This window comes from Gavia stellata, chromosome 6, assembly GCF_030936135.1.
Source record: "Gavia stellata isolate bGavSte3 chromosome 6, bGavSte3.hap2, whole genome shotgun sequence".
Taxonomy (NCBI): Eukaryota; Metazoa; Chordata; class Aves; order Gaviiformes; family Gaviidae; genus Gavia; species Gavia stellata.
Window position 1 is genome coordinate 23,041,315 of NC_082599.1, and position 20,996 is coordinate 23,062,310.

The window sequence follows — 20,996 nt, forward strand, 5'->3', positions numbered from 1 at the left end:
TGATCACAATTCAGGTAACCTCCAGCAGTAAACATGCATTTCAGACCCTCTGTGCCACGGGTCTCTGCCCAGAGTCATCAACAGTCCCCACTGTCCCCTGCCCATGCGCTGTCAGATGCCACTGTCCAGTGGTCCCACACTGCTTCAGCTGCAAGAAATGACACTAAGCGTTGGCCCAACCTTTTCAGTGCCTGGATCCAGAAAAATAACTCAGTAGTCTGCAACAGGCAGGACATCAGCACCTTATCCCACACTTACCCTGAAAGGTTGTAGACACTCATGTCTATTAAGTGTTCAAAATTAGCTACTGCACATGCCCAGTGCTGTCACTATCACAGAAAGCATCTCCCATGCAAGCTCACTTGTGCTTTTTTATCATTCTGGATGTTGATAGGTAGTAGAAAACCTGGTGTCTATAACCTCTGCAGCATGAAAGAGGCTGGGTTCACTCTTTCACTTTTTAATGAGACTATCCTACTCGCCACACTGTAGACCAGGTTGAATCTGTTCCACTCTGCAGCATGCAGTGGCCGAGGCTTGGGTCCAGGCACTCTCCTCAGAGTCACTTCTGGCCCTTTTGCATGGAAAAGTCACCAGAACAAACACAGGACCAGCTGCAGGACTCTTCTCTCAGGTGAGCACCTAAAGCACCAAGCGGGACAGCCACATATCCCAGCCTAATGGATTTGTATGCTTTGCTGAACATCAGCCCAAGTGCGGTGTAATGGGGAAAAGAAAACTCCCCTCTGGCCTGTCAGGAGGTGGAAATGAGAGGTTGAAGTCCTCTGTGAACACTTACTAGAGAAAAGCAGGGTAGGAACAGCATCACTATGCCTTGTTTGAAAAATTAGGTGCTTTTCTGCTGTGAAAAACAACTTCAGCACTTCTCCCTGGGAGGTTCAAAGATGTAAACTGCAATCACACCTTGGCTCCTACCTCCAGGTTGCAGGATACCTGTGTGTCTGAGCTGTAGAGGGTTTCAGCACACCCCAGGCACTGCCAACTTCCCTTTTTAGCATCGCAGCTGCAGATCTCCTAACCTGGTGCTGCAGACAATGGGATGAAAAAAGTGGACTCCTGCTGCACCCTGACTCCAGTGCCTGCACTGCATCTGGTTAGCCATGTACTAGAGCAAAGGGAAGAATTGACAGGGAATAACAGTAAGTCACCTGTAAGAAAAACAGTAAATGATCTTACAGATCAGTTCCCAAGACTTGTGAGAGTGTATGTACAGCATGAAACTACTACACCATTACCTTGAATGAGCACTGAATGCAATTCATACTTACTGAACAATTCCAGCTCCCATTTACTCATTCCACCAAAGTTGTATCCGAGTGAAAACTTACAAGAAGCAGGCTTTACAGGAGGAATGATACAGAACAGAGCAGCTACTTTTGTGGGGCAAGAGCTGTTCTGAGGTTTTGACAGTTTTAATCAGAGAAGTGTCTTACTCTGCAGAAGAAAAGAAACTTTCTCTATTAAGTTTTCACAGAGGACTTCAATCTTCCAGTTCTGCCTCCCAGAAGACTGTGGCAGGCCAGATGGGAGTTTTCTCTTCCCCATTCTGCTGCACTTAGGCTGACATTCAGCAGAGAACAGCAGGCATGGTGGCTCTCCTTTTTTAAATGGGTTTAAGTGCTGGAATCAGGTCACCACTAGGGCAAGTTATTTTTCCCCTGCTTTCCCTTTAAATACCTCTCCTAACCACCACTCCATCTGAAGCTTTCATTTACTTTCTGTAATAGAGACAAGCCTTTGGGAACTAGTCTTTCCTGGAAAATGAAGTCAATGTATCAAGTCAGCTGTTAACTTTGCAAAGGTGCTGTCTCAGATAAGGGCTTGCATGAACTATTTCACAGCTACTTAACTACCATGTTTTATAGAGCCAAGTTTTAAGGTATTTTGGGTATTCCTAGCTCTTAGTTGCTGGGTTAACTAGTATATGGAAGCAAGATTAATTTTTATTAGCTTTAAGTATCATATTTTATTTAAGTGGTAAGAAATATCATAATACATTATGCATCTGCCAGTTTAGTCCATTTTAGTTGGTTCTAAAACCTAAGCAGTAAATAAGTAAGACAGTTTATCTAGTTAAACTGAAAAAACAGCATTCCACACAACCAGTACTAGAGATGTCAACCGTATAGTAATTCCAGCATTATGTTGTTACGGCTTTCCAGAAAGTCATGAAGTTAACAAATTAGAACACATCAAGAGCCATTTTCCAAGGATTTATTGAAGTAGCGACAGGTTGCTCATACCGTGCTGGAAAAAGCAGTTTTATTGAATTCAGATACTTAAAAACAGTATTGCAGCACAAGATATTGCTATTTGTAAACTAGACTCCATTGTAAACTCTAATCCTTCAGGGAGAGTCAGTTTGCAAGATCTAAGACCTATTTCCTAGCATAATAGTCTTGCGCTCATGGAAAAACTGCAGAAAGGCACTTGAAAGCTGTTTCTTCCTTTAAGACATGGACTTTTTAAATCTTGCTGGTAAGAATTTTTCCTGCATTAATAAGTAAGCATCTTCACTTCAGCTTTACTCTAAGTCATCATGATGCTGGGAAGTTTCATTAATAACCTGTTGAAACACAGAAATACTTGCATTAAAAGTTTTAGTAGTAAGATAATTGCTTTTTAGAATTAGAATTGGAACATCCAGCACCACAGAAATGTGAACAAATAGGTATCAGCTCTCACTTAGAAGTTCTAGCTGGCTAATTGTGTGCAGAAACCATTTAAGCTTTATTTAGTCTGAAAACAGTATCTTGTCCCAAACAAGTACCTCTGTTTACTGCCACGTGTTTTTCTTAGGTGTTGTGAGAAATCTTTTGAGAACTTGCTAACTCAGCTGAACTTAAATATTCACTACACAGGTAACTGTCAGCCACTTAAGGTTTTACTGTCAGATGAATTTTGTGATCATTTCCACAGAAGCCTGTTTGCTACATCTGTATGTCCAGCCATGCAGCTTGGACTGCCAGATGCTGTTCTATTCAATACTTACTACCATATACAGGCTGCACTGACCAGTAGACAAAGTATTTTAAGGTAACAAGCTGTGAAAGAAAAAAATCAGTTACCACCAACCTGTCCATCTCTAGTTTCAACGGTCTTAATTAGAAGTGTCCTCTTTGAGTGAGTGTCAACCATCGGCTGAGACTCAATGTTGGTTTCTGCAGAAGAAAATGTATTATTACCAATAGTCTAGATGAAGTGCCTCCTCAAAGAAATGAGGTGTAACAGATTTTAGTGTCTACTTTCAGAATCCCAATTTAGTAAATGAAGAAGTCTCCTGCTCTGAATGATAAGCTAATCTTCTCAATTTTCTCCCTATTCCCCTTAAAGCACCTTCAGCAGGCATCTAAACCAATCACTCACTAGGTACTGATATTTAAATATCTATGCCCAGGAATAAAGTAGCTCCTACCATCCAAGGTTAAGTAATTGCAAATATTGTAGTTATATCTAAAAACATTCACATGCAACTGCACTTACACAAGTTCACATACTAGAGTAAAAGAAACTATCCAGAACCCTTTTGCTAATGATAGAACAGCTGTCTAAACTGAAGTAACAGAAACAGCTTACCTCTCAGGTTCAGAGAAGCAAAGGTTGGAATAGGCATGTTAATCCTGAAGGAAAAAAGAAATCGATGAAGTCAGACACGGGTAGAGAGCATCTTCTAGTAATGACTGTTCAGAAAATTATCTGCATGTGATTTTTACCTGCTCTCTTCACCCTCCAGCAGTTTCCTGTAGGTGGCAATCTCAATATCAAGAGCCATCTTTACATTCAGCAGGTCCTGGTACTCACGGAGATGGCGAGCCATTTCTTCCTTCATGTTCTGAATCTCATCCTGCAGACGGCCAATAGTGTCTTGGTAGTTAGCAGCTTCAACAGCAAAATTCTCCTCCATTTCACGCATCTGGCGCTCCAGGGATTCATTCTGGAAAAGAATAATGAATTCAAGCACTGCTACAGTTCAGCCACTCTTCCCCACCCTCAAAGCCCTTCAAATTTTTTACAAAAGGGAAGTTGAGTTACATTAGCATCCTTTCTGAAAGTGCCCAGACACGTCCCAAATTTGTCATCTCCTTATCTTCCCCTTGCAAAGTCAAGGTGCATTATTCTGCTACTTGATCTGAGGTGTGCCATGCATTTGTTCTATCAAGTGGCAAAGCAATCCCTTACAGCAAGTCTAACACATGTAGTACTAGTCAGCATGCAGGCAGTCCTCAGTGAGGGGATTTGCAGGTGTACTATACACTGTTAAATACATTCTAAGCCAGCCTTTAAGGTAGTCAGGTTCTAGCAACAGCAAGATTTGCACCTCCTTTCTACTGCTCCTCCAGCTTTTTGTATAGCTTCAGCTGTACCTGACAGACAAGCCATAAACATCTCCAGGAAGTGTTACATAAACAGTGAATATTATAGCAAGGGAGAGAACTCATTGTTTATACCTTAAGTAAGACTAGTTCAGTGTATCAATCTAACCAGTGTACTGTAGTGCATGCAGGCAAACTGAGCCCATAGCACCCTTTTCAAAAAAGTACTGATATGCTGCTGTCTTGCATGGGAGATCAGATGCATTCACAACTATATCAACAATTAAACTGCAGTGCAGTACTTAAAGCTGCAGAGGGAAGAATGTCCCAACAACTGCTGTCTTCTACTTACGCTTCCCTTAAGGGCATCAACTTCGCAGGTGAGAGACTGAATCTGTCTGCGGTATTCATTAGCTTCTTGTTTGGCCTGGCGCAGGGCATCGTTGTTCCTATTAGCAGCTTCAGAGAGATCTGCAAACTGGAAATCCCCAGTTTGGTTAGCATAACACTTCAACAGAAATGGTGTAACAGACTTTTTTTGGACACAGCTATTGAGGGCAACTGAAGCCATTACAAGTCCTAACACCTGAAACTTAAATGTTAGCATTACTCTTTAAATGCCTTTCTATTTCTAATTGTTAAATTGGAATTCATAGTTAAACCTTTCACATTTGTTTCCCCACCCTGTATGTTCCCTATCTTTTTATCATTTTTTCCACTCCTTATCATTTTCAATCTTTTTATCATTTTCAATCTTTTTATCATTTTTCATCATTTTCATTCACTCCTTTCTCCACTATTTCATCCAACATCTGTTTCCAGGTACAAGCATAGAAAAGTCTCCAATGCTCCACGTATGAACCCGTTACTTTGCTGCTGTGCTTATGGCACAAAGTAATTTTTTCAGCTGTACTCTTTCTTCCAAGACTAGGAGTTTAAATAAGACCCTGTGCTGTGGCTGTGTTCGTGTCCAGTAGAGAGACAGGGGGAACACTGAGTGCTATAGCAAAGCTGCTATGTAGAGTTAGTTCAAGTCCCTGATGCATCTGAACAGATTTTACTTACTTTGGACTTGTACCACTCTTCAGCTTCCTGAAGATTCTTAGCAGCAACACTTTCATACTGTTGGCGAACGTCACGCAGGGCAGCAGTAAGATCAGGCTTAGAAACATCCATATCGATTTGGATGTGCTGTTCCTGGAGTTGGGCCTGCAGTTCTCGGATTTCCTTAGAAAGAAGCAGACACTCAGTGTTATAACATGACAACATACAGAACGTAAACAGGTGGGGACTCTGGGCCAGAACCATTGGAGAGCTTACTTGCTCACTAGACTCCTAGCATCTAATCACAGACCTCATTATTCAGCTTACCTCATCATGAAGCTTCTTCAAAAAGACAATCTCCTCTTGCAGGGACTCAACTTTGCGCTCAAGATCAAGACGTGCCAGAGAGGCATTGTCAACATCCTGACCAGAGAGAAGAATGATTAGCAATCTTACAAAACTGTAACGTAGAGAATTCTTCTAGGGCAAGTTCAGTAGCATAAAGACTGATGCTACATCCAAGCTTTTTGGCAAGACAGTATGAAATAAAGAGCTGTGAAAAATCTCTTCCGCCACCTCCTACCCTAGCCTCAGAGACCACTATATGCACCTTTATTGTGATTTGGGGAACTATACAGCATATGCAGATTACTTCATGTTTGCCAACATATTGCTGAGCATGATGAAGAGCACACTGATCATGGTAGGTGTAAATACTGTTTCAAGATGAAGCAGGTACTTGGGTCAGAAGCCAGTGATAAGCTCTTTTAGCGTGACTACACTGAAAAACAGTTAATCTTGCAATTTGCAGACTTCCATTTTTTCCAGCGGGGCTTAAAAGTGCAACTCATGTGCCTACATGCCTATCAGTGGGCTTAATTTCTTGTTTATTTCTTATGGACTCCTTGGTGATCAACCACAGAGCCCTTTGGGTCCACAGACCACAGCTTAAAAGCATACTTGTAAAGCTAGTGAGCTACGTATAGGAACTGCAAGCATTTTCTTCTCCAACTGGTTTAACAGATCTCCCTTGAGAAAAAGAAGGTATGAGCATAAACACAAATCGAGTTGGTCATCATTGCCTACACCCTCACAGTAGCTGGCAAAGACTCCACCTTTTGCTGGACAGAGATAGTCTTAATCAACAGCAAAAATTCATTTAAGGCATAACAGAAGATATGCCATGAATGTTACATGGGAGCAGCTTGAATGAGTTCAAAAACATAACTTAAGACTAAACATTGATTGGTAACTTCTTACATTTTAAATGTGCAAGACCATTCGTGTGCAAAGGGGACAATAGTTCCTTTCATAATGGTTACATACACAGCTGCATTCTTATGTTCACATGGTATTAACATATCAGGTTTTCACAGCTTACTCTAAAGCTATTTTGGATTGCCCAAAGCATAAGCATTCCTCATGAGCAGTTCTCACTATTATGGCACCTTTGAAATAAGGAGTGTTTTCTTTAGACTCCTAGAAAGCCATTCCTTGGATCACTCCTACTCTGGGGTAAGGTTCTTGCTCCAGAAGAATTATTCTGTTTTCTTTATCCAACAGAACACCCCTTTGATGTGTTATTCCATAACTTCCCTATCAACTTCAGTTTTACACCCACACAGTTCATATCGGCTCTGTTTTTCAATTCAGAGAAAAAACTCCTTAATTCATTTGTTCTCTTCCTTAAAAAACCTGAAGACCATTCTAGAAGGAAATTACACAGCTATGACCTAACATGTTTACACAATTAGACAGACAGCCAAAGAGTTTCCAGTGGATTTTACAGAAATCTGCATCCTGAAGACTAATTTTTTCAGGACAACTGAACAGCTACAGGATTTTTAGGAGCTTATAATAAATTGAAAGCATCTTAAATTGAAGACACTTAGAATATATGGTATGTATTTTACTATATATGTTATCATTAAGTTAGGGAGTGAAGAATCAGTGTATCTTTATTTCCTAGATGTATCGAGAACCACATAAATGAATAAGCTACTTGTAGCCTGAGCAAACAAAGTGTAAGGCATACATGCATGCAATTTGACTATGCACTGATTTTATCCTAGGAGATTCTTTAACACCAGTCACTCAGTTTACAGGGTTGAGCATCCATGTTTACTTCAGACAAACCTCATGTTAGCCAGGAGCTGACCTGTTAGTCTTGTCATAAGTTCAGGATCTATTCCTTGCTCCCATAGTAGCTGGCAAAGCTGCAGTAAATAACTTTCTCATTAATTGTGATGCTTGTTTTGTCCCAGAGGAAAGAACTCACTGAACCTTTACGTTTATTTTATGTAGTACACCCCTCAGCATATGAGTTCAGGAAAAGAATTAAATTAAAATTCAGTACATCTGAATTGAACAGTCTCTAAAGCAGGCAGCTTTTGCAAATATAAAGTTTAAGTTCCAATATTTGCTCACTTTCTTTTAAAATACTGAAGTATAAAACTGCTTCATCAAGTGAAAAGTAAATTCAATGCTACGTCAGAACAGTAAAGTATCTGCTGAAGTGTTCCAAATCCATGTATAAAGCTTTCTAGTGCAAGAATAAAAAAATAAAAAAGTTAAAAAGCTTTGATAAAAAGCTGTGCATTTTTTTTAAAAGCAAAAGCACAACAGGACGTTTCAACTTTATTGTTCTCCTGCAAGTGAAATTAAATTCATAGAACACTGCTTACACTGAAACAGATTTACTTTTCAAAACCTGCATGTTAAGCCTACCCTTTCATGGTAAGGAAAAATTAGATATTACTGTTGTTCAAATCAAACACTAGCATGCACCAGTTATGTCATCAGTGGATTTAGTGTAGTGTTTCCATAGACAATGATTTGCAATTCTTATGTATAAGCTACACCTTGAGAGGTTAAACGAATCCAGTTCTGACTGTACTGCACACGCAGACCTGCTAGAGGCTGAGCTCCTAAATGACCTCTCTCTACAGTGTAGGGAACAGCTGGGTAATGACTGTGGGATATGCACAAAGCCAAGTTCACTAAAAGCCTACAGCCTTCACAAAGTTTAATCAGTTTGAAATTGAGGTAGATGTGCCTTGAAGTGCACCAATTAAGTATGCGATACCATTTAAGTCAGCCTTAAGTCAAAGGATCCTTAACTGAATTCAGCAATGAATCAGAATAGATGAGGTTCTCTAAAACTGAAGTCCTGTGCAGAGGCATTTAACTTCACACTATATTAAATTGGCTTAGCACTCAAAAAAATGGAAGCTGAAGTTCAAGCAGTGCGTCAAACTCTTCTGTTTCAAACTTCTGTCCCCAGAACGCCAGCAGAGACTCTGAATTCCCAGACTCCAAATGGAGTAGGTGTCTCAGTTTCCACAAGTTATCTCATGAAGACGCCTGCTCTCCCTTTAAAGACTATAAATATACTATAGTCAAAAGCCTTGCCCAGGGAAATGCTGACAATCAAGTGATGACTTCCTGAATGGTGACACCTACTAACATCTACGAAGAGCTTTGGGACCAAGTCAGCCTGTGCCCAGCTGTCTGGAGATAAGGGCAGTCACTTCCAGCCAGGAGGAATGCTAGCAATGCCATTTCACACCAGCAGTTTTAGGGAAGAGACCTTGTTTTGAGAAGGCACATTGCTAAATATCTCCTAGTCCAAACAAGACTTGATCCAAGTTGAAAGCTGGTCTTGCACAAGTGAAAACCTGAGCTTAACACTTTTTGAACAGTTTGCACAGTGGGTTCTGGCTGTCATGTTGGGTTTAGTTTATCTGGATAACATTGTAGCTTCCTACAGAGACTACACTCTAACACAACTTGCTTCCTGTGTTAACATCTTCATTTACAGAGGGTTAAATTCAATGTTCTTAATAGACATCTAGGAGAGACTTGACTGCTGTGACCCCACCCCAAGGAACAAATTGTCTACTTCTTGTCAGCAGACAAGACTCATATGAAAAACTTGAAATTTGAAACTGTTGTCCAGTAATGCACTGACCAAAGTCAGTCATTAAAGAGCTCTGTTTTGTATAAAAACTGGACCATACACGTGATAGACACTTTTCACTAGAAATACGCCCGCACCATTACACATTTAGTAAGAATGCAGCCCACTGCGCCCTCCCCTCCGACACAAAGGGATCTATTATTTCAATCTGCTGCCACCACACTTGCCATAATGCCTGTATCTGCATTCCACGGTGAATCCCATAGAAACCATTAATACCCTTCAGCCAAGCGAGCAGATGGGCCCCTTTCACTTTTATTGGATCGGAAAGCAATTCCACGTTGGAGCACTTTTTGTAAAACAGGCTAGACTTGGATAAAGCAAGACAATAGTTTCCCCCGCCTCCCCTCAGACGGCAGCATCCCCCGAAAGAAAACAAGGAGGGTTTGCATGAGAACCGATGGAATGCCTTTGTGCGAGGAAAGCAAACTCCTGCAGTCCCATCCTCCCGTCCGTCCCAGGCACCACCACCTCCTCAGGCTCTCCTTCCTACGGCTCCCTCCCTCCCTCCAGCCCCCGCAAACCTGTCTGAAGGACTGCAGGGTGTTCTCGGCCTCCTCCCGCTGCAGCATCTCCTCTTGCAACCTGGAAGGGGCAAGACAGCGGTGAAGAGGGAGCGGGGGTCCCCCCGAATCCCCCCCAAGCCTCCCGCCGTCCCCAGCCCAGCTCGGGATGCTCAGGGGCTGCCTCCGCGCCAGCGGGGGGGGGGAGGGGGGCAGCGCGAGGCGCCGGCAGCCCGAACCCGCCCTCCCCTCGCACACTCACTTCTCCCTCAGCCGCATGATGTCGTCGGCGAGGTTGTCCCGCTCCACTTCCACGCGTGCCTTGTCGTTGGTGAGCTGGTCCACCTGCCGGCGCAGCTCCCGCATCTCCTCCTCGTAGAGGTCGCCCAGGCGGGACGTGCCCTTGCCCTTGAGCTGCTCCAGCTCGGCCAGCAGGATCTTGTTCTGCTGCTCCAGGAAGCGCACCTTGTCGATGTAGTTGGCGAAGCGGTCGTTGAGCTCCTGCAGCTCCACCTTCTCGTTGGTGCGGTTCGCCTTGAACTCCGTGTTGATGGCGTCGGCCAGGGAGAAGTCCACGGAGTCGTGGAGCCGCATGGGCGGCATGCTGCTCCGCAGCCGCACCGACGTCGTCTTGGTGGCGTACATGCCGCCGGGCGAGGCGGACACGTACCGGGCGGTGCTGGGCCGCAGGGAGCTGCCCAGCGAGTAGCGGCTGCTGGAGGTGATGTAGCGGGTGCCGGTGCTGGGGCGGCTGCCCCCGCCGAACATGCGGCGGTACGAGGAGTTCTTGGTGCTGATGCTCATGGCGGCGACGGTGCCGGCTTTGTAATCCGGGAGCGGGGCGGCTCGAGTGCGCAGCGGGCGAAGAAGGGCGGTGGCCCCGGCCCGGGCCCCCTCTTATGGGGAGCCACCGCCCGCCGCCGGGCCCGCCCCGCCCATCACCGCCCCGCCCATCACCGCCCCGCCCGCCTCCAATCACCGCCCCGCGCGCCGCCCGCTGCCAATCGCCGCGCCGCCCGCCGCCGCGCCTCGCCCCGCAGGGAGGGGGCGGCGGCCGCCAGCCGCGGCCGCGGACACAAAGGCGGCCGTGCGGGGCAGCGGTGGAGAGAGAAGAGGGGGGCAGCACCCCCACCTTCCCCGCGCCGTCCGGCGTGGGGGCGGCGCGACTGAGCCGCGAGGGCCGGCAGATATTTCCCCAGGGCCGCGGGAGGGCAGCCGCCGAGGCGGGGGAAGCGGCAGGAGGGCGCGGCGCGGCGCGGCGGGGCGGTGGCCCGCAGATGGGGGCGCGGAGGGAACCCCGGCACGGCACGGCACGGCGCGGCGCGGCGCGCGCGGGGAGGACGGGGGTGAGAGCAGCGGCATCCTCGGCTTCGCGGAAGTGGGCGCTGAGCTGTCCCTTGCCTCCCGTTATCCCCCTCGGCGAGTTAGTGTGGTGACGGCAAGGGAGGGTTGGCAGGTTTAATGTTACGCCACAGGACAGGCAAAATACTCCAAATAACCCGGGATGCATACGTTAAAAACCCCTCTATAGGTACAATGTGCATATATACACATGCATCTAGATCTTTTTGAGAACCTCTTTCTTTTCTTAGCTTTCTGAGAGAGTAAGATCAGGGAAGAGTGCTGCTAACTATTCACAAAGGGCTGCCAACTGTCCAAAACAAACAGGCAGAAAAATAACACATCTGTCTTCTTTAGCTGCCTCCCATGACAGCAATCTCAGCTCCTACTTCTGTGCTGAAGACAGAACATTGACAGGCTAAATGTGTTTTCCCTGTAACTGGATGAGCATTTACATGGGTAAGGCTTAATTCTGCCATTGCTGTAACAACAATCCCAGCAGTAACTTATTTTTTCAGTGTGGACAGTTCATTATTGAAATAGCTGCACCCAGGATCTTGCTCTTAGATGCAATCCTTCTAACAACTAGGATAGTGGGAGGCTTGATTTTAACGAAGCTTTGTTTCTGCACTGTTGTACCCAACAGACTTTTAACTATTAATTTCAGTAGGGACGCAATCAGAGTCTTAAGAAAGCACCTGGCAAAATGATAATTATTCATTAGACATGATCTGCAAATATCCTATGTGTGTAGCATCAAAGGCCAGACAAAAATCCCGGTGTTTTAAGAGCAACTTTACTATCAAAATGGGGCTACCAGCGGTAGAGAAGAATGATGTAGGTAGTACAGGGCAATAGCAATGGCATCAAATTTAACAGAAAAAAACTTAGACTGATTAGCAGCAGATTGTTTTCAGTATGAATGCAGAAGTCATTTAACGGAGATGACAGAATCCATTTCATTTAGATAATTTAAAACTCGACTGGCCAAAGCACGACTCATTCTCTAATCCTGCAGTGACACATCAGGTAAGGGACATCTTTTTCCGCTTTGCTATGGGAAGTGACCAATACAATGCAGAGGTATTATCTGTAATTTATTACTTCAGCACTTATGGGATGCAAAATTACTATCAATTTTTAATCCTTTTTAACTTGTAGTCCTGCAGAAGGAAATGTCTTAACTGGCAATTCTGATAAACCTGAACACGAACAGCAGGCAGAGAGGAGGGTAGTCTTCACACCCTGATTCACAGTAAAGTCAGCTATTGTACTTCGGGTATTGTACCTTCGAGGACGAATCGGAGCCCATATATTTTATTAAGGATTCTTTTTTTTTTTTTGGTAAAGGAAACTGTTCTGTAGTTTCATTCTGATGGCAGCCAGAAGTGCAGGAATGCAGTTTGTATCTAAATGTAGGTCCTTGAGATTTTAATTTTCTTTATTCACTGAAGCTTAGTCAAGCAAATGAAGCTGACAAGGTTGAGCTACTGAAGTGCTTGCAGCGTAAGTCCTGGGCTACAGCTCATGCCATTCACCCACTGAATAGGAGGCAGAGGTCACACGGCATTCCTGAGGCTAAGGGTACCCGCAGCCCAGCCTGGACGCTGTTGTGCTGTCCGGCCCTCTGAGAGCTCTTTATTTAAGCCATCAAGTTTGAGCTGTAAGCCTTTGTGAGCCCTGGCACAGAAGTACACGCTTCTGTGAGCAGGCAAAAAAGTAAACCAGCACATAACCAACAGCCTCACAGAGTAAAGATGCTTTGCTCAGAAGTACTGATAGTTCTAGCAGATTGTTGGGTTTTGAAAGGTGCGCTGTGCCCAATCTGTTTTTCCTAACAGAGCAAACTTATACACCACAAAACCTTTGATGGCACACACATGCAACAGTCATCTTTCATTCAGAAACTGCTTTGCCCCTAAAATCCAAGGAGGTGTTTGTTTTAGTAAATAAATATGACCCCCTCCACCACATTTCAAGTGTGATTGCCATGTTTCTGTCACCACTGCCATATGTACTCTTGGCCACCTGCCTCATTGCTCTTTCTCACTATGAAATTTTCCTAGAAATGTTTGGATATTGTCAGTTGTTGGGACTACGATAAACCTTTAAGTGCCTCTTGCTGGTTGGCACTTACACCGATGCATAGATGGAGTAAGCTCTAAGTTTCTTGTAAGGCTGTAATAAATTTAACGCACATTTGCATCCCAATCCCCAAAGGGAAACAAGAAATGGTCTCTTGAAATGCGAAAAGATCTCCACAGTACTTGTCAGGAAAGACTCTGTCTCAGTGTAGCCATAAAAATCATGGAGAGTGTACTTCTTGAATTGAAATGAAACAACATTTCTTTACTGAGAGAGTGGTGAAGCATTGGAACAGGCTGCCCAGGGAAGTGGGGAGTCACCATCACTGGAGGTGTTCAAGGAATGTGTGGACGTGGCATTGTGGGACATGGTTTAATGGGCATGGTGGTGTTAGTTGACGGTTGGACTTGATGATCTTACAAGTCTTTTCCAACCTTAGTGATTCTGTGAACAATAATCACCCTAATCCTAAGGAAAGTGCTATGGGACTCCCAGAGACCGTGGCTGGTCAGGTTCTTGACCACTTCTTACATGAAGGACAGTCAGCTAATAGCATCACTAAACACCATGTTGGGGATTATTCATAAACTATTAGTTCTCATCTGTGTTGTTTATTGCGATGCCTTCATTTGCAATTCCAGTATGTAGTTAGGCAGCTGCCTGGTCAGCTTGCGATGTCACCTCTACAGCGTTACATCAGAGGTAAGCCAATGGCACTCTTAAAAAAAGAAATAGGTATTTTTATTGTGAACCTTTCAGTTCACATTGCAAAATTTATTTTGGCATTTTTTGGCTTTTTACCAGAGAACTGATGTATTGGTTCACTGCCAAGAATGAAAGATGGAATCAAGCCCTAGAAGTGTAGCAAAAAATACTGGATTGTTGTGTAACTTTCATTAACAGGGAAAATGGGTGTGCATAGGGAGAGGGTACAGATTCCTGAACAGCTTTATACTGAAAATCTGTTAAGCTAAAAATGAAAAAGTCCTCGTAACAGTCAGAATTTCTCTGACTTTCTTGTACAAATATCTGTTGGTCTGAAAACATCAATGAAAAGAATGGCATTCACATTTTTTTGGTTTGCCATTTTATTTAAACAGTGAGAAACTAGAGAAATTTGGTCCAAATATTGAATGTGCTTTCCAATTATTCTAGACCTTGACTAAACAGATGTGAATACTTTCATTAATAAGATTTGTGCACTTTTAGTAAAGTTTCTGCTTCCAGGTTGTATAAAATTGCTCATAAATATTAAATATCCAGGAAAAACATCCTGCTATGCAAATGCGATCACTTTTGTTTTCGGTACCACAGAGCAGCCTTAAGCCCTGGCATGCGTGGGGCGTAGAGGCATTCCTTCACACTTCCCCTGCTCCATGAATATTGAACAAACTCCAGGCAAAAGGGACCCGCTTTAACAGGAGGATATGAAAGACCCTTAATGTCCCACAGCAAACTGAATAGGGACTCTCCGTAATCCTCAACCACAGCAAGTGCGGCGGCCTGTGTAACGCTTGAGTGAGTGCTGCAACTTTGAGCCCAAAAGAGCACTTCCTCCTTCAGCCCTCATCTGAAAAGACTGACTGCTATGGTTTGAAAACAGAAAGGTTCCTGTTTCCAAAAAATGCATTCTGGCTGTAAATCTTCAGCTGGGGCCAGTCCCTCCCTTTAGCTGGGGGTTAAGTGTAACAAGGAGCCCCCAAGAAGGGCTGGTGCATCCAGGGAAGAGCTCATTTTTCTGAACCCAGAGAATACATCTCCTTGCATGCTGACTGGGAGAAGCTGATTTGGGTTTTTGAATACCACTGGGCTGCAGAACATCTAAATGTCCAGGCATTGAAGTCCCCCCTTGTGAGTAACTTCCTTGAGTAATTATGGTCTTAAGAAAGAAATTGGCAAATTCTTTTATGAAATTTATTTTTAAAATGATGTTGCCTACAGTCGTTGCCAGTGTTGCAAAGCACATCAAACTGGTGTGACTAGCTGCTGATTTTTTTCAAGGAAATGACTAGGCTCTACACTCAAAACTAACCAAGTCTCTCTGCAATATTATATTTTAATGTAAAATGAACTATATGAAACTGGCAGGGGTTTCATCACTAGGGAAGTGTTTTGAATATGACTCATGCCACCCAGTTGCATGACTTACATTTCCAAAAATTATTATTGTCGTGCATAAAGTTCCCCTCTACTATGGTTTCTAATTGCCAGAATAGGACATTTTCTGTATCAAAACAGGACGTTTCTGTACCAAATCAGGTACTCATTTCCAAAGCCAGTAGAGCCCTGCCCCGAGTCCTATGGTTGTCTCAAACACCATGCACAGTTCTAGCAACACAGACAAGAGAAAGAGAAGTTTTTCAGCTCCATCATAGGTACAGGAATTTATTTAATCCATCCCTTAAACAAAAAAAAGGGTGACAACCTGTATACTCCATCTGTCTCACTTAATAGCAATAGCACTGACTGCTGAAGGCCAGCAATACATTTAGCAACGCCTGGAACATAAAGAAGATTTTCCAAACTGACAAGAGGTTTGGCATGGTTTGAGGCTCGATGCTCAACCCAAAACTTTTTAAGTAGTACTAATTTCCAGAATACACAAAGTCCCTCAGTCTTGATTTGGGTGCCCCAAAACAGATAATGGAAATTTTAGCTATCTGCTGTCCTTGTTTCATGAAGTTTGTATTTTGCCAAAGACCAAGGAACTGTTCAAGGATCATGATAGGCACTTTATAAAAAGACCATTTAACTTAAATATGAGATAAAGGATTTTAATTTATAGTCAGCTTAAGCTTTCAGTAGGATCTATGTAAAATGTTGTATAAGGTGCAGGGCTTCTTTCTGTCCTTTGCCACATTGCTGACTTCGCTATCTCGACCTTGCTGTTAAGAACAGTGCTTAGTTGCTATCCCTGCAGTAAGCTGTTGGCACAGGTAGAAGTCAACAGCATGGATGAACATTCATTTGTCACATTACAATGGGGAGCCATAATATTCATTTGTCTGGGATCACTGTTTTAAATTTTGAGCTTGCTAACCTCAAAGATGAGTCATCCATCCATCCATTCTCTTGGAAAAAGCTAAAAGAAGTGATTCTAGTATGGCATTAATGAACCCTGTCAGTTAGACATTTACAACTTCTTTTTGGCCAAGCTTTTTCAAACTGTTTAAAAAGCTACTCTAGCCAAAAAAAAATTAAATCTGAGGAGTGATTTCATTCTTCTCTCTCCCCCAGTTCCATCACTTACACAAAGCATAAATAGCATAATGTTTTCTTGCCATGATATACCAGGAAATGATGATGTTCTTTCTGAGGAAGAGGCAGGACACAGCAATGGAATCGTTAATTACATGCAGCAATTGTTCCATTCTTCCTTTGAGATGCCCAGGACAAGGAGAACAGTACTAGCTCCTTGAGGGCCAAGTTTTTAGTGGATTCCTCAGTCCAAGTTCTTGTGCCAAATCCTTGGTTCCAATGAGACTCATAAACTGAGCGTACATTGTGTTAGCCATTCTGTGATTAGTTGGCTCCTTAAAAAGGGAAGAGGCGGTGGTGCACACACCCCAAAGCTGAGAAGACCAAGTTTCTAAGAAGACAAGCTGTTTTTACATGCCAGCTCTATGCCTAATTTTCAAGCATAAATATACTCTGTCCAGTTGGGATTGAGGAGGGAAGATGATCCAGATTTAAGCTAGGACTATGCATAAATGGCGGAGGAGCTTGCCAAGCCACTCTCCATCATTTATCAACAGTCCAGGTTAACAGGGGAGGTCCCGGATGACTGGAGGCTTGCCAATGTGACGCCCATCTACAAGAAGGGTCAGAAGGAGGATCCGGGGAACGAGAGGCCTGTCAGCCTGACCTCAGTGCCGGGAAAGATTATGGAAAGGTTCATCTTGAGGGTGCTCACAGGGCACGTACAGGACAACCAAGGGATCAGGCCCAGCCAGCATGGGTTCATGAAAGGCAGGTCCCGCTTGACCAACCTGATCTCCTTCTATGACCAGGTGACCCACTTAGTGGATGAGGGAAAGGCTGTCGATATGTTCTACTTGGACTTCAGTAAAGCCTTCAACACTGTCTCCCACAGCATTCTCCTGGAGAAGCTGGCGGCTTGTGGCTTAGACAGATATACTCTTCGCTGGGTAAAAAACTGGCTGGACGGCCGAGCCCAGAGAGTCATCGTGAATGGAGTTAAATCCAGTTGGCAACCGGTCACAAGCAATGTCCCCCAGGGCTCAGTTTTGGGATCGATCTCATTTAATATCTTTATTGATGATCTGGACGAGGGGATTTAGTGCACCCTCAGTAAGTTTGCAGATGACACCAAGTTGGGCAGGAGCGTTGATCTGCTCGAGGGTAGGAAGGCTCTGCAGAGGGATCTGGACAGGCTGGATCAATGGGCTGACGTTAATTGTATGCGGTTCAACAAGGCCAAGTGCCGGGTCCTGCACTTGGGTCACAACAACCCCAGGCAACGCTACAGGCTTGGGGAAGAGTGGCTGGAAAGCTGCCCCGCAGAAGGGGACTGGGGGTATTGGTTGACAGCTGGCTGAATATGAGCCAGCAGTGTGCCCAGGTGGCCAAGAAGGCCAACGGCATCCTGGCCTGTATCAGAAACAGTGTGGCCAGCAGGAGCAGGGAGGTGATCGTGCCTCTGTACTCGGCGCTGGTGAGGCCGCACCTCGAATGCTCTGTTCAGTTTTGGGCCCCTCACTCCAAGAAGGACATTGAGGTGCTGGAGCATGTCCAGAGAAGGGCAACGAAGCTGGTGAGGGGTCTGGAGCACAAGAAGTCTTCTGAGGAGCGGCTGAGGGAACTGGGGTTGTTTAGCCTGCAGAAGAGGAGGCTGAGGGGAGACCTTATCGCTCTCTACAATTACCTGAAAGGGGTTGTGGTGAGGTGGGTGTCAGTTTCTTCTACCATGTAACTAGTGACAGGATAAGAGGAAATGGCCTCAAGTTGCGCCAGGGGAGGTTCAGGCTGGATATTAGGATAAATTTCTTTACTGAGAGAGTGGTGAAGCATTGGAACAGGCTGCCCAGGGAGGTGGTGGAGTCACCATCCCTGGAGGTGTTCAAGGAACGTGTAGACGTGGCACTTCGGGACATGGTTTAGTAGGCATGGTGGTGTTAGGTTGATGATTGGACTTGATCTTACAGGTCTTTTCCAACCTTAATGATTCTGTGTGATTCTGTGATTCTGTGTGAAAATATTGTGGGCTACAGGGAATAGCGTGGAAAATTTATTAAATATTTGTAGAACAGATGGTGCATATGGCTGGAGAAGGAAGAGAGCAAATATCTGGAAGAGTGGAGGAGTCTATATTTTTTCAGGTGGAAAGGTGTCCTGCTTCCCATTACAAAGACAAATTCACTATCTACTTGAAACTTTCCTTCAGAATTTGGTCTTGCATACTGTCATTAGGTGGGAGTAAGCTTGTGTAGGATGACAGCAGGAAGGACCTTGCAACTATTTAGGAGCTTTGTAGATGCTTTAGTTTTGCTTACTCTTAGACTTTTGCCAATGTTTGTGGCTGTTTATTTGACATGGATCGGGCACTTCCCATAAACTCCATGACATGGAAGTTACCAAGCCTACCATGTAAGTCTGAAGCACACCAGGGTGAAACAACGTGCAGGTCAGATGTCAGGATCTTTCAAAGACAGAGGAATGGTTTACCCTGAATATGGTAATAATGCCACTGCCCTGCAGCTGTATTCTGAAAATAATCATCTTCTGTGGTATCAAGAGGAATCTTCAGATATATCCTGCAGATGAAGGACATAATACTATTGTACTGCAATATACATGATGCCTGGACTGGTAATGACAGTGGGAATTATGCACAGTGCAGGTTAATTAATTACTTGAGTTTAGTTCTGTTAGATTTTCAACAACTGTGTCCTGTACTGTAGGACATGATCGCTACATGTGACTTGGCAATGTAACTGCAATGAAGTCATCCTCAGGGACTTCATCTGACATGCAGGGTTCCCGATAGACAATTCCAACAATTTCCCATTGTATTTCTCTTATGAATTATGTGAAACATGTTTGCTGGAGTCTTAAATCAGCCCAAATCCCTACAGCTGAATATTGACATTACCAGTCCACACTGGCACATGTCTTATGCAAGAAGATTTCTCTTCTTCAGAAAGAATGATTTTAGGCTTTCTTGCCCCATTTAGGTTAGGCTTATTGGGGCTTCTCTCTCCAGACTGTCTCAGCAAAAATAACATTTTAAATTCATAGCCCCTTTTTCTAAAATAAGGTTCATTTCAACTTTAGGAAAACCCAAAGCTTTTTGTTCTTAGTTGAGGCAATACTTAATCGGGGGAAGGGACCCCAAAAGACCTAGCAGCCAAAAATGACACTTTTATATTTTAGCTGGGATTTTTTGCAGAATAACTTTTCAGTTTATCCTTCATCACAGTTTATCCTTACAAAATCTCTTGACTTCTTCAAATGTGTGCTTTTCTATAGACTATTTTCCAAGAGACTTTCTGCTAGAAAAGAGCTATGTCCCAGCCGCTAAGCTTTACTATATTGGTATGCTTGACAGACATGGAAGTTACAGTGCAGACTCATCCAAAGCGAGAAAGAGAGTATTTACAGTGCAATCACTTCTGTAATTGCAGTTCATAAGTTGTCTCAAATAGCTTTGAATTAGCTTTAAAGTAACTCATTTGCAAAGTGCCAGCAATATAGCCAGGGTGGAATACACCTCCATGCTGCCTAGGCACCAAGTACTCAGCTTCTTGGGCAGATTTTACTGTACTTACTGTGTGCAGTTGTGGTTTATCAAATTTCAAGATAGCTCTGCAAGTCAACAGCTACAGCTCTACTGCGGCTGCATTAAAGATTTTCTTTCTCTCTGAGGAAACACCCTACTACTGAAATCCTACCGCTGTGGTGACCAGCATAAGACATCTCATTTCCTGTGCTAACTACAGTCTTAGTCAAAGATTAAACTCATCACATGGGACTGAATGAAAAACACAAAGTTTGGGCAGGGGCTGAACTCCTTAAAAGACAAGTCTGTGGTATACAAAAGCTTTAGGTGATACTAGATGGCCTTGAGAGCAAAAGGCATGACCAACGCCAACACACCGCTACAAGTCTTTCTTAGTTTGCACACTATAGACTGTGCAAATCATATGGGGATGCTGGAGATGAAAGTTCCTGCCTTAAGCAGAAAGTTAAGAGGCACATCCAGGCTCACCATCTGCACTTTTATTCTCTCCTTTCCCTCATCCCCCTTCCCCCTGAGAGAGCAGCAGGCACCATACCATTTCCTCCTGTCCCTGCAAGCGAGCTGGGATCTCCCACGCCATTAACTCATCCTGCTGGAGCGGCTTGAACTGATCCCCCCTTTAACAACGTCTGGCTCTGAGCCTGCTGTCACCCGTTTCCTGTGACCCTTCAAGGGTCTGATTCAAAACACATTCATTGCAGCAGCAGACTGCAGCAGGCCTTTTAGAGCTCAGAGTCTGTTTTGTTCAGTCCAGCAAAAGTGATTTTTTTGGTTAGTAGCTCTTTTTTATCCTTTATTTTTTTGGTCAAGCACTGGAATTTGTAAGTACAACAAGAAAGTCAGTAAGTGAGCACTGCAGGCCAACCGTAACGAACAGGCCAGATTTATTTAGATTTAAATTTATTTAAACCATGAAAGTAAAGATTTAATTAGAGAAGCAATGTCTTTTT

General features: G+C 44.0%; 1 protein-coding gene across 1 annotated transcript; it reads right to left on the reverse strand.

Annotated features, from left to right (window-relative positions):
- Positions 1 to 2,219: 2,219 nt before the first annotated feature.
- VIM (vimentin) lies at positions 2,220 to 10,705 on the reverse strand. The gene is made up of 9 exons (XM_059818293.1): positions 10,123 to 10,705; positions 9,882 to 9,942; positions 5,706 to 5,801; positions 5,400 to 5,561; positions 4,687 to 4,812; positions 3,735 to 3,955; positions 3,598 to 3,641; positions 3,097 to 3,182; positions 2,220 to 2,587 (listed from the first exon to the last, which is right to left on the reverse strand). Exons 1-9 carry the CDS (start codon positions 10,662 to 10,664, stop codon positions 2,546 to 2,548), a joined length of 1,380 nt encoding a protein of 459 aa, XP_059674276.1. The 5' UTR covers positions 10,665 to 10,705; the 3' UTR covers positions 2,220 to 2,545.
- Between the last annotated feature and the right edge of the window lie 10,291 nt (positions 10,706 to 20,996).

What these genes read in the sequence shown, in the direction of transcription:
- VIM (XM_059818293.1), bottom strand. Translation starts at nt 10,664, where the DNA reads ATGAGCATCAGCACCAAGAACTCCTCGTACCGCCGCATGTTCGGCGGG. An exon ending in CTGGAGGGTGAAGAGAGCAG is followed by an intron (nt 3,642 to 3,734) that starts GTAAAAATCACA and finishes TTTTTCCTTCAG; the next exon opens with GATTAACATGCCTATTCCAA. An exon ending in TTGAAACTAGAGATGGACAG is followed by an intron (nt 2,588 to 3,096) that starts GTTGGTGGTAAC and finishes GTGTTTCAACAG; the next exon opens with GTTATTAATGAAACTTCCCA.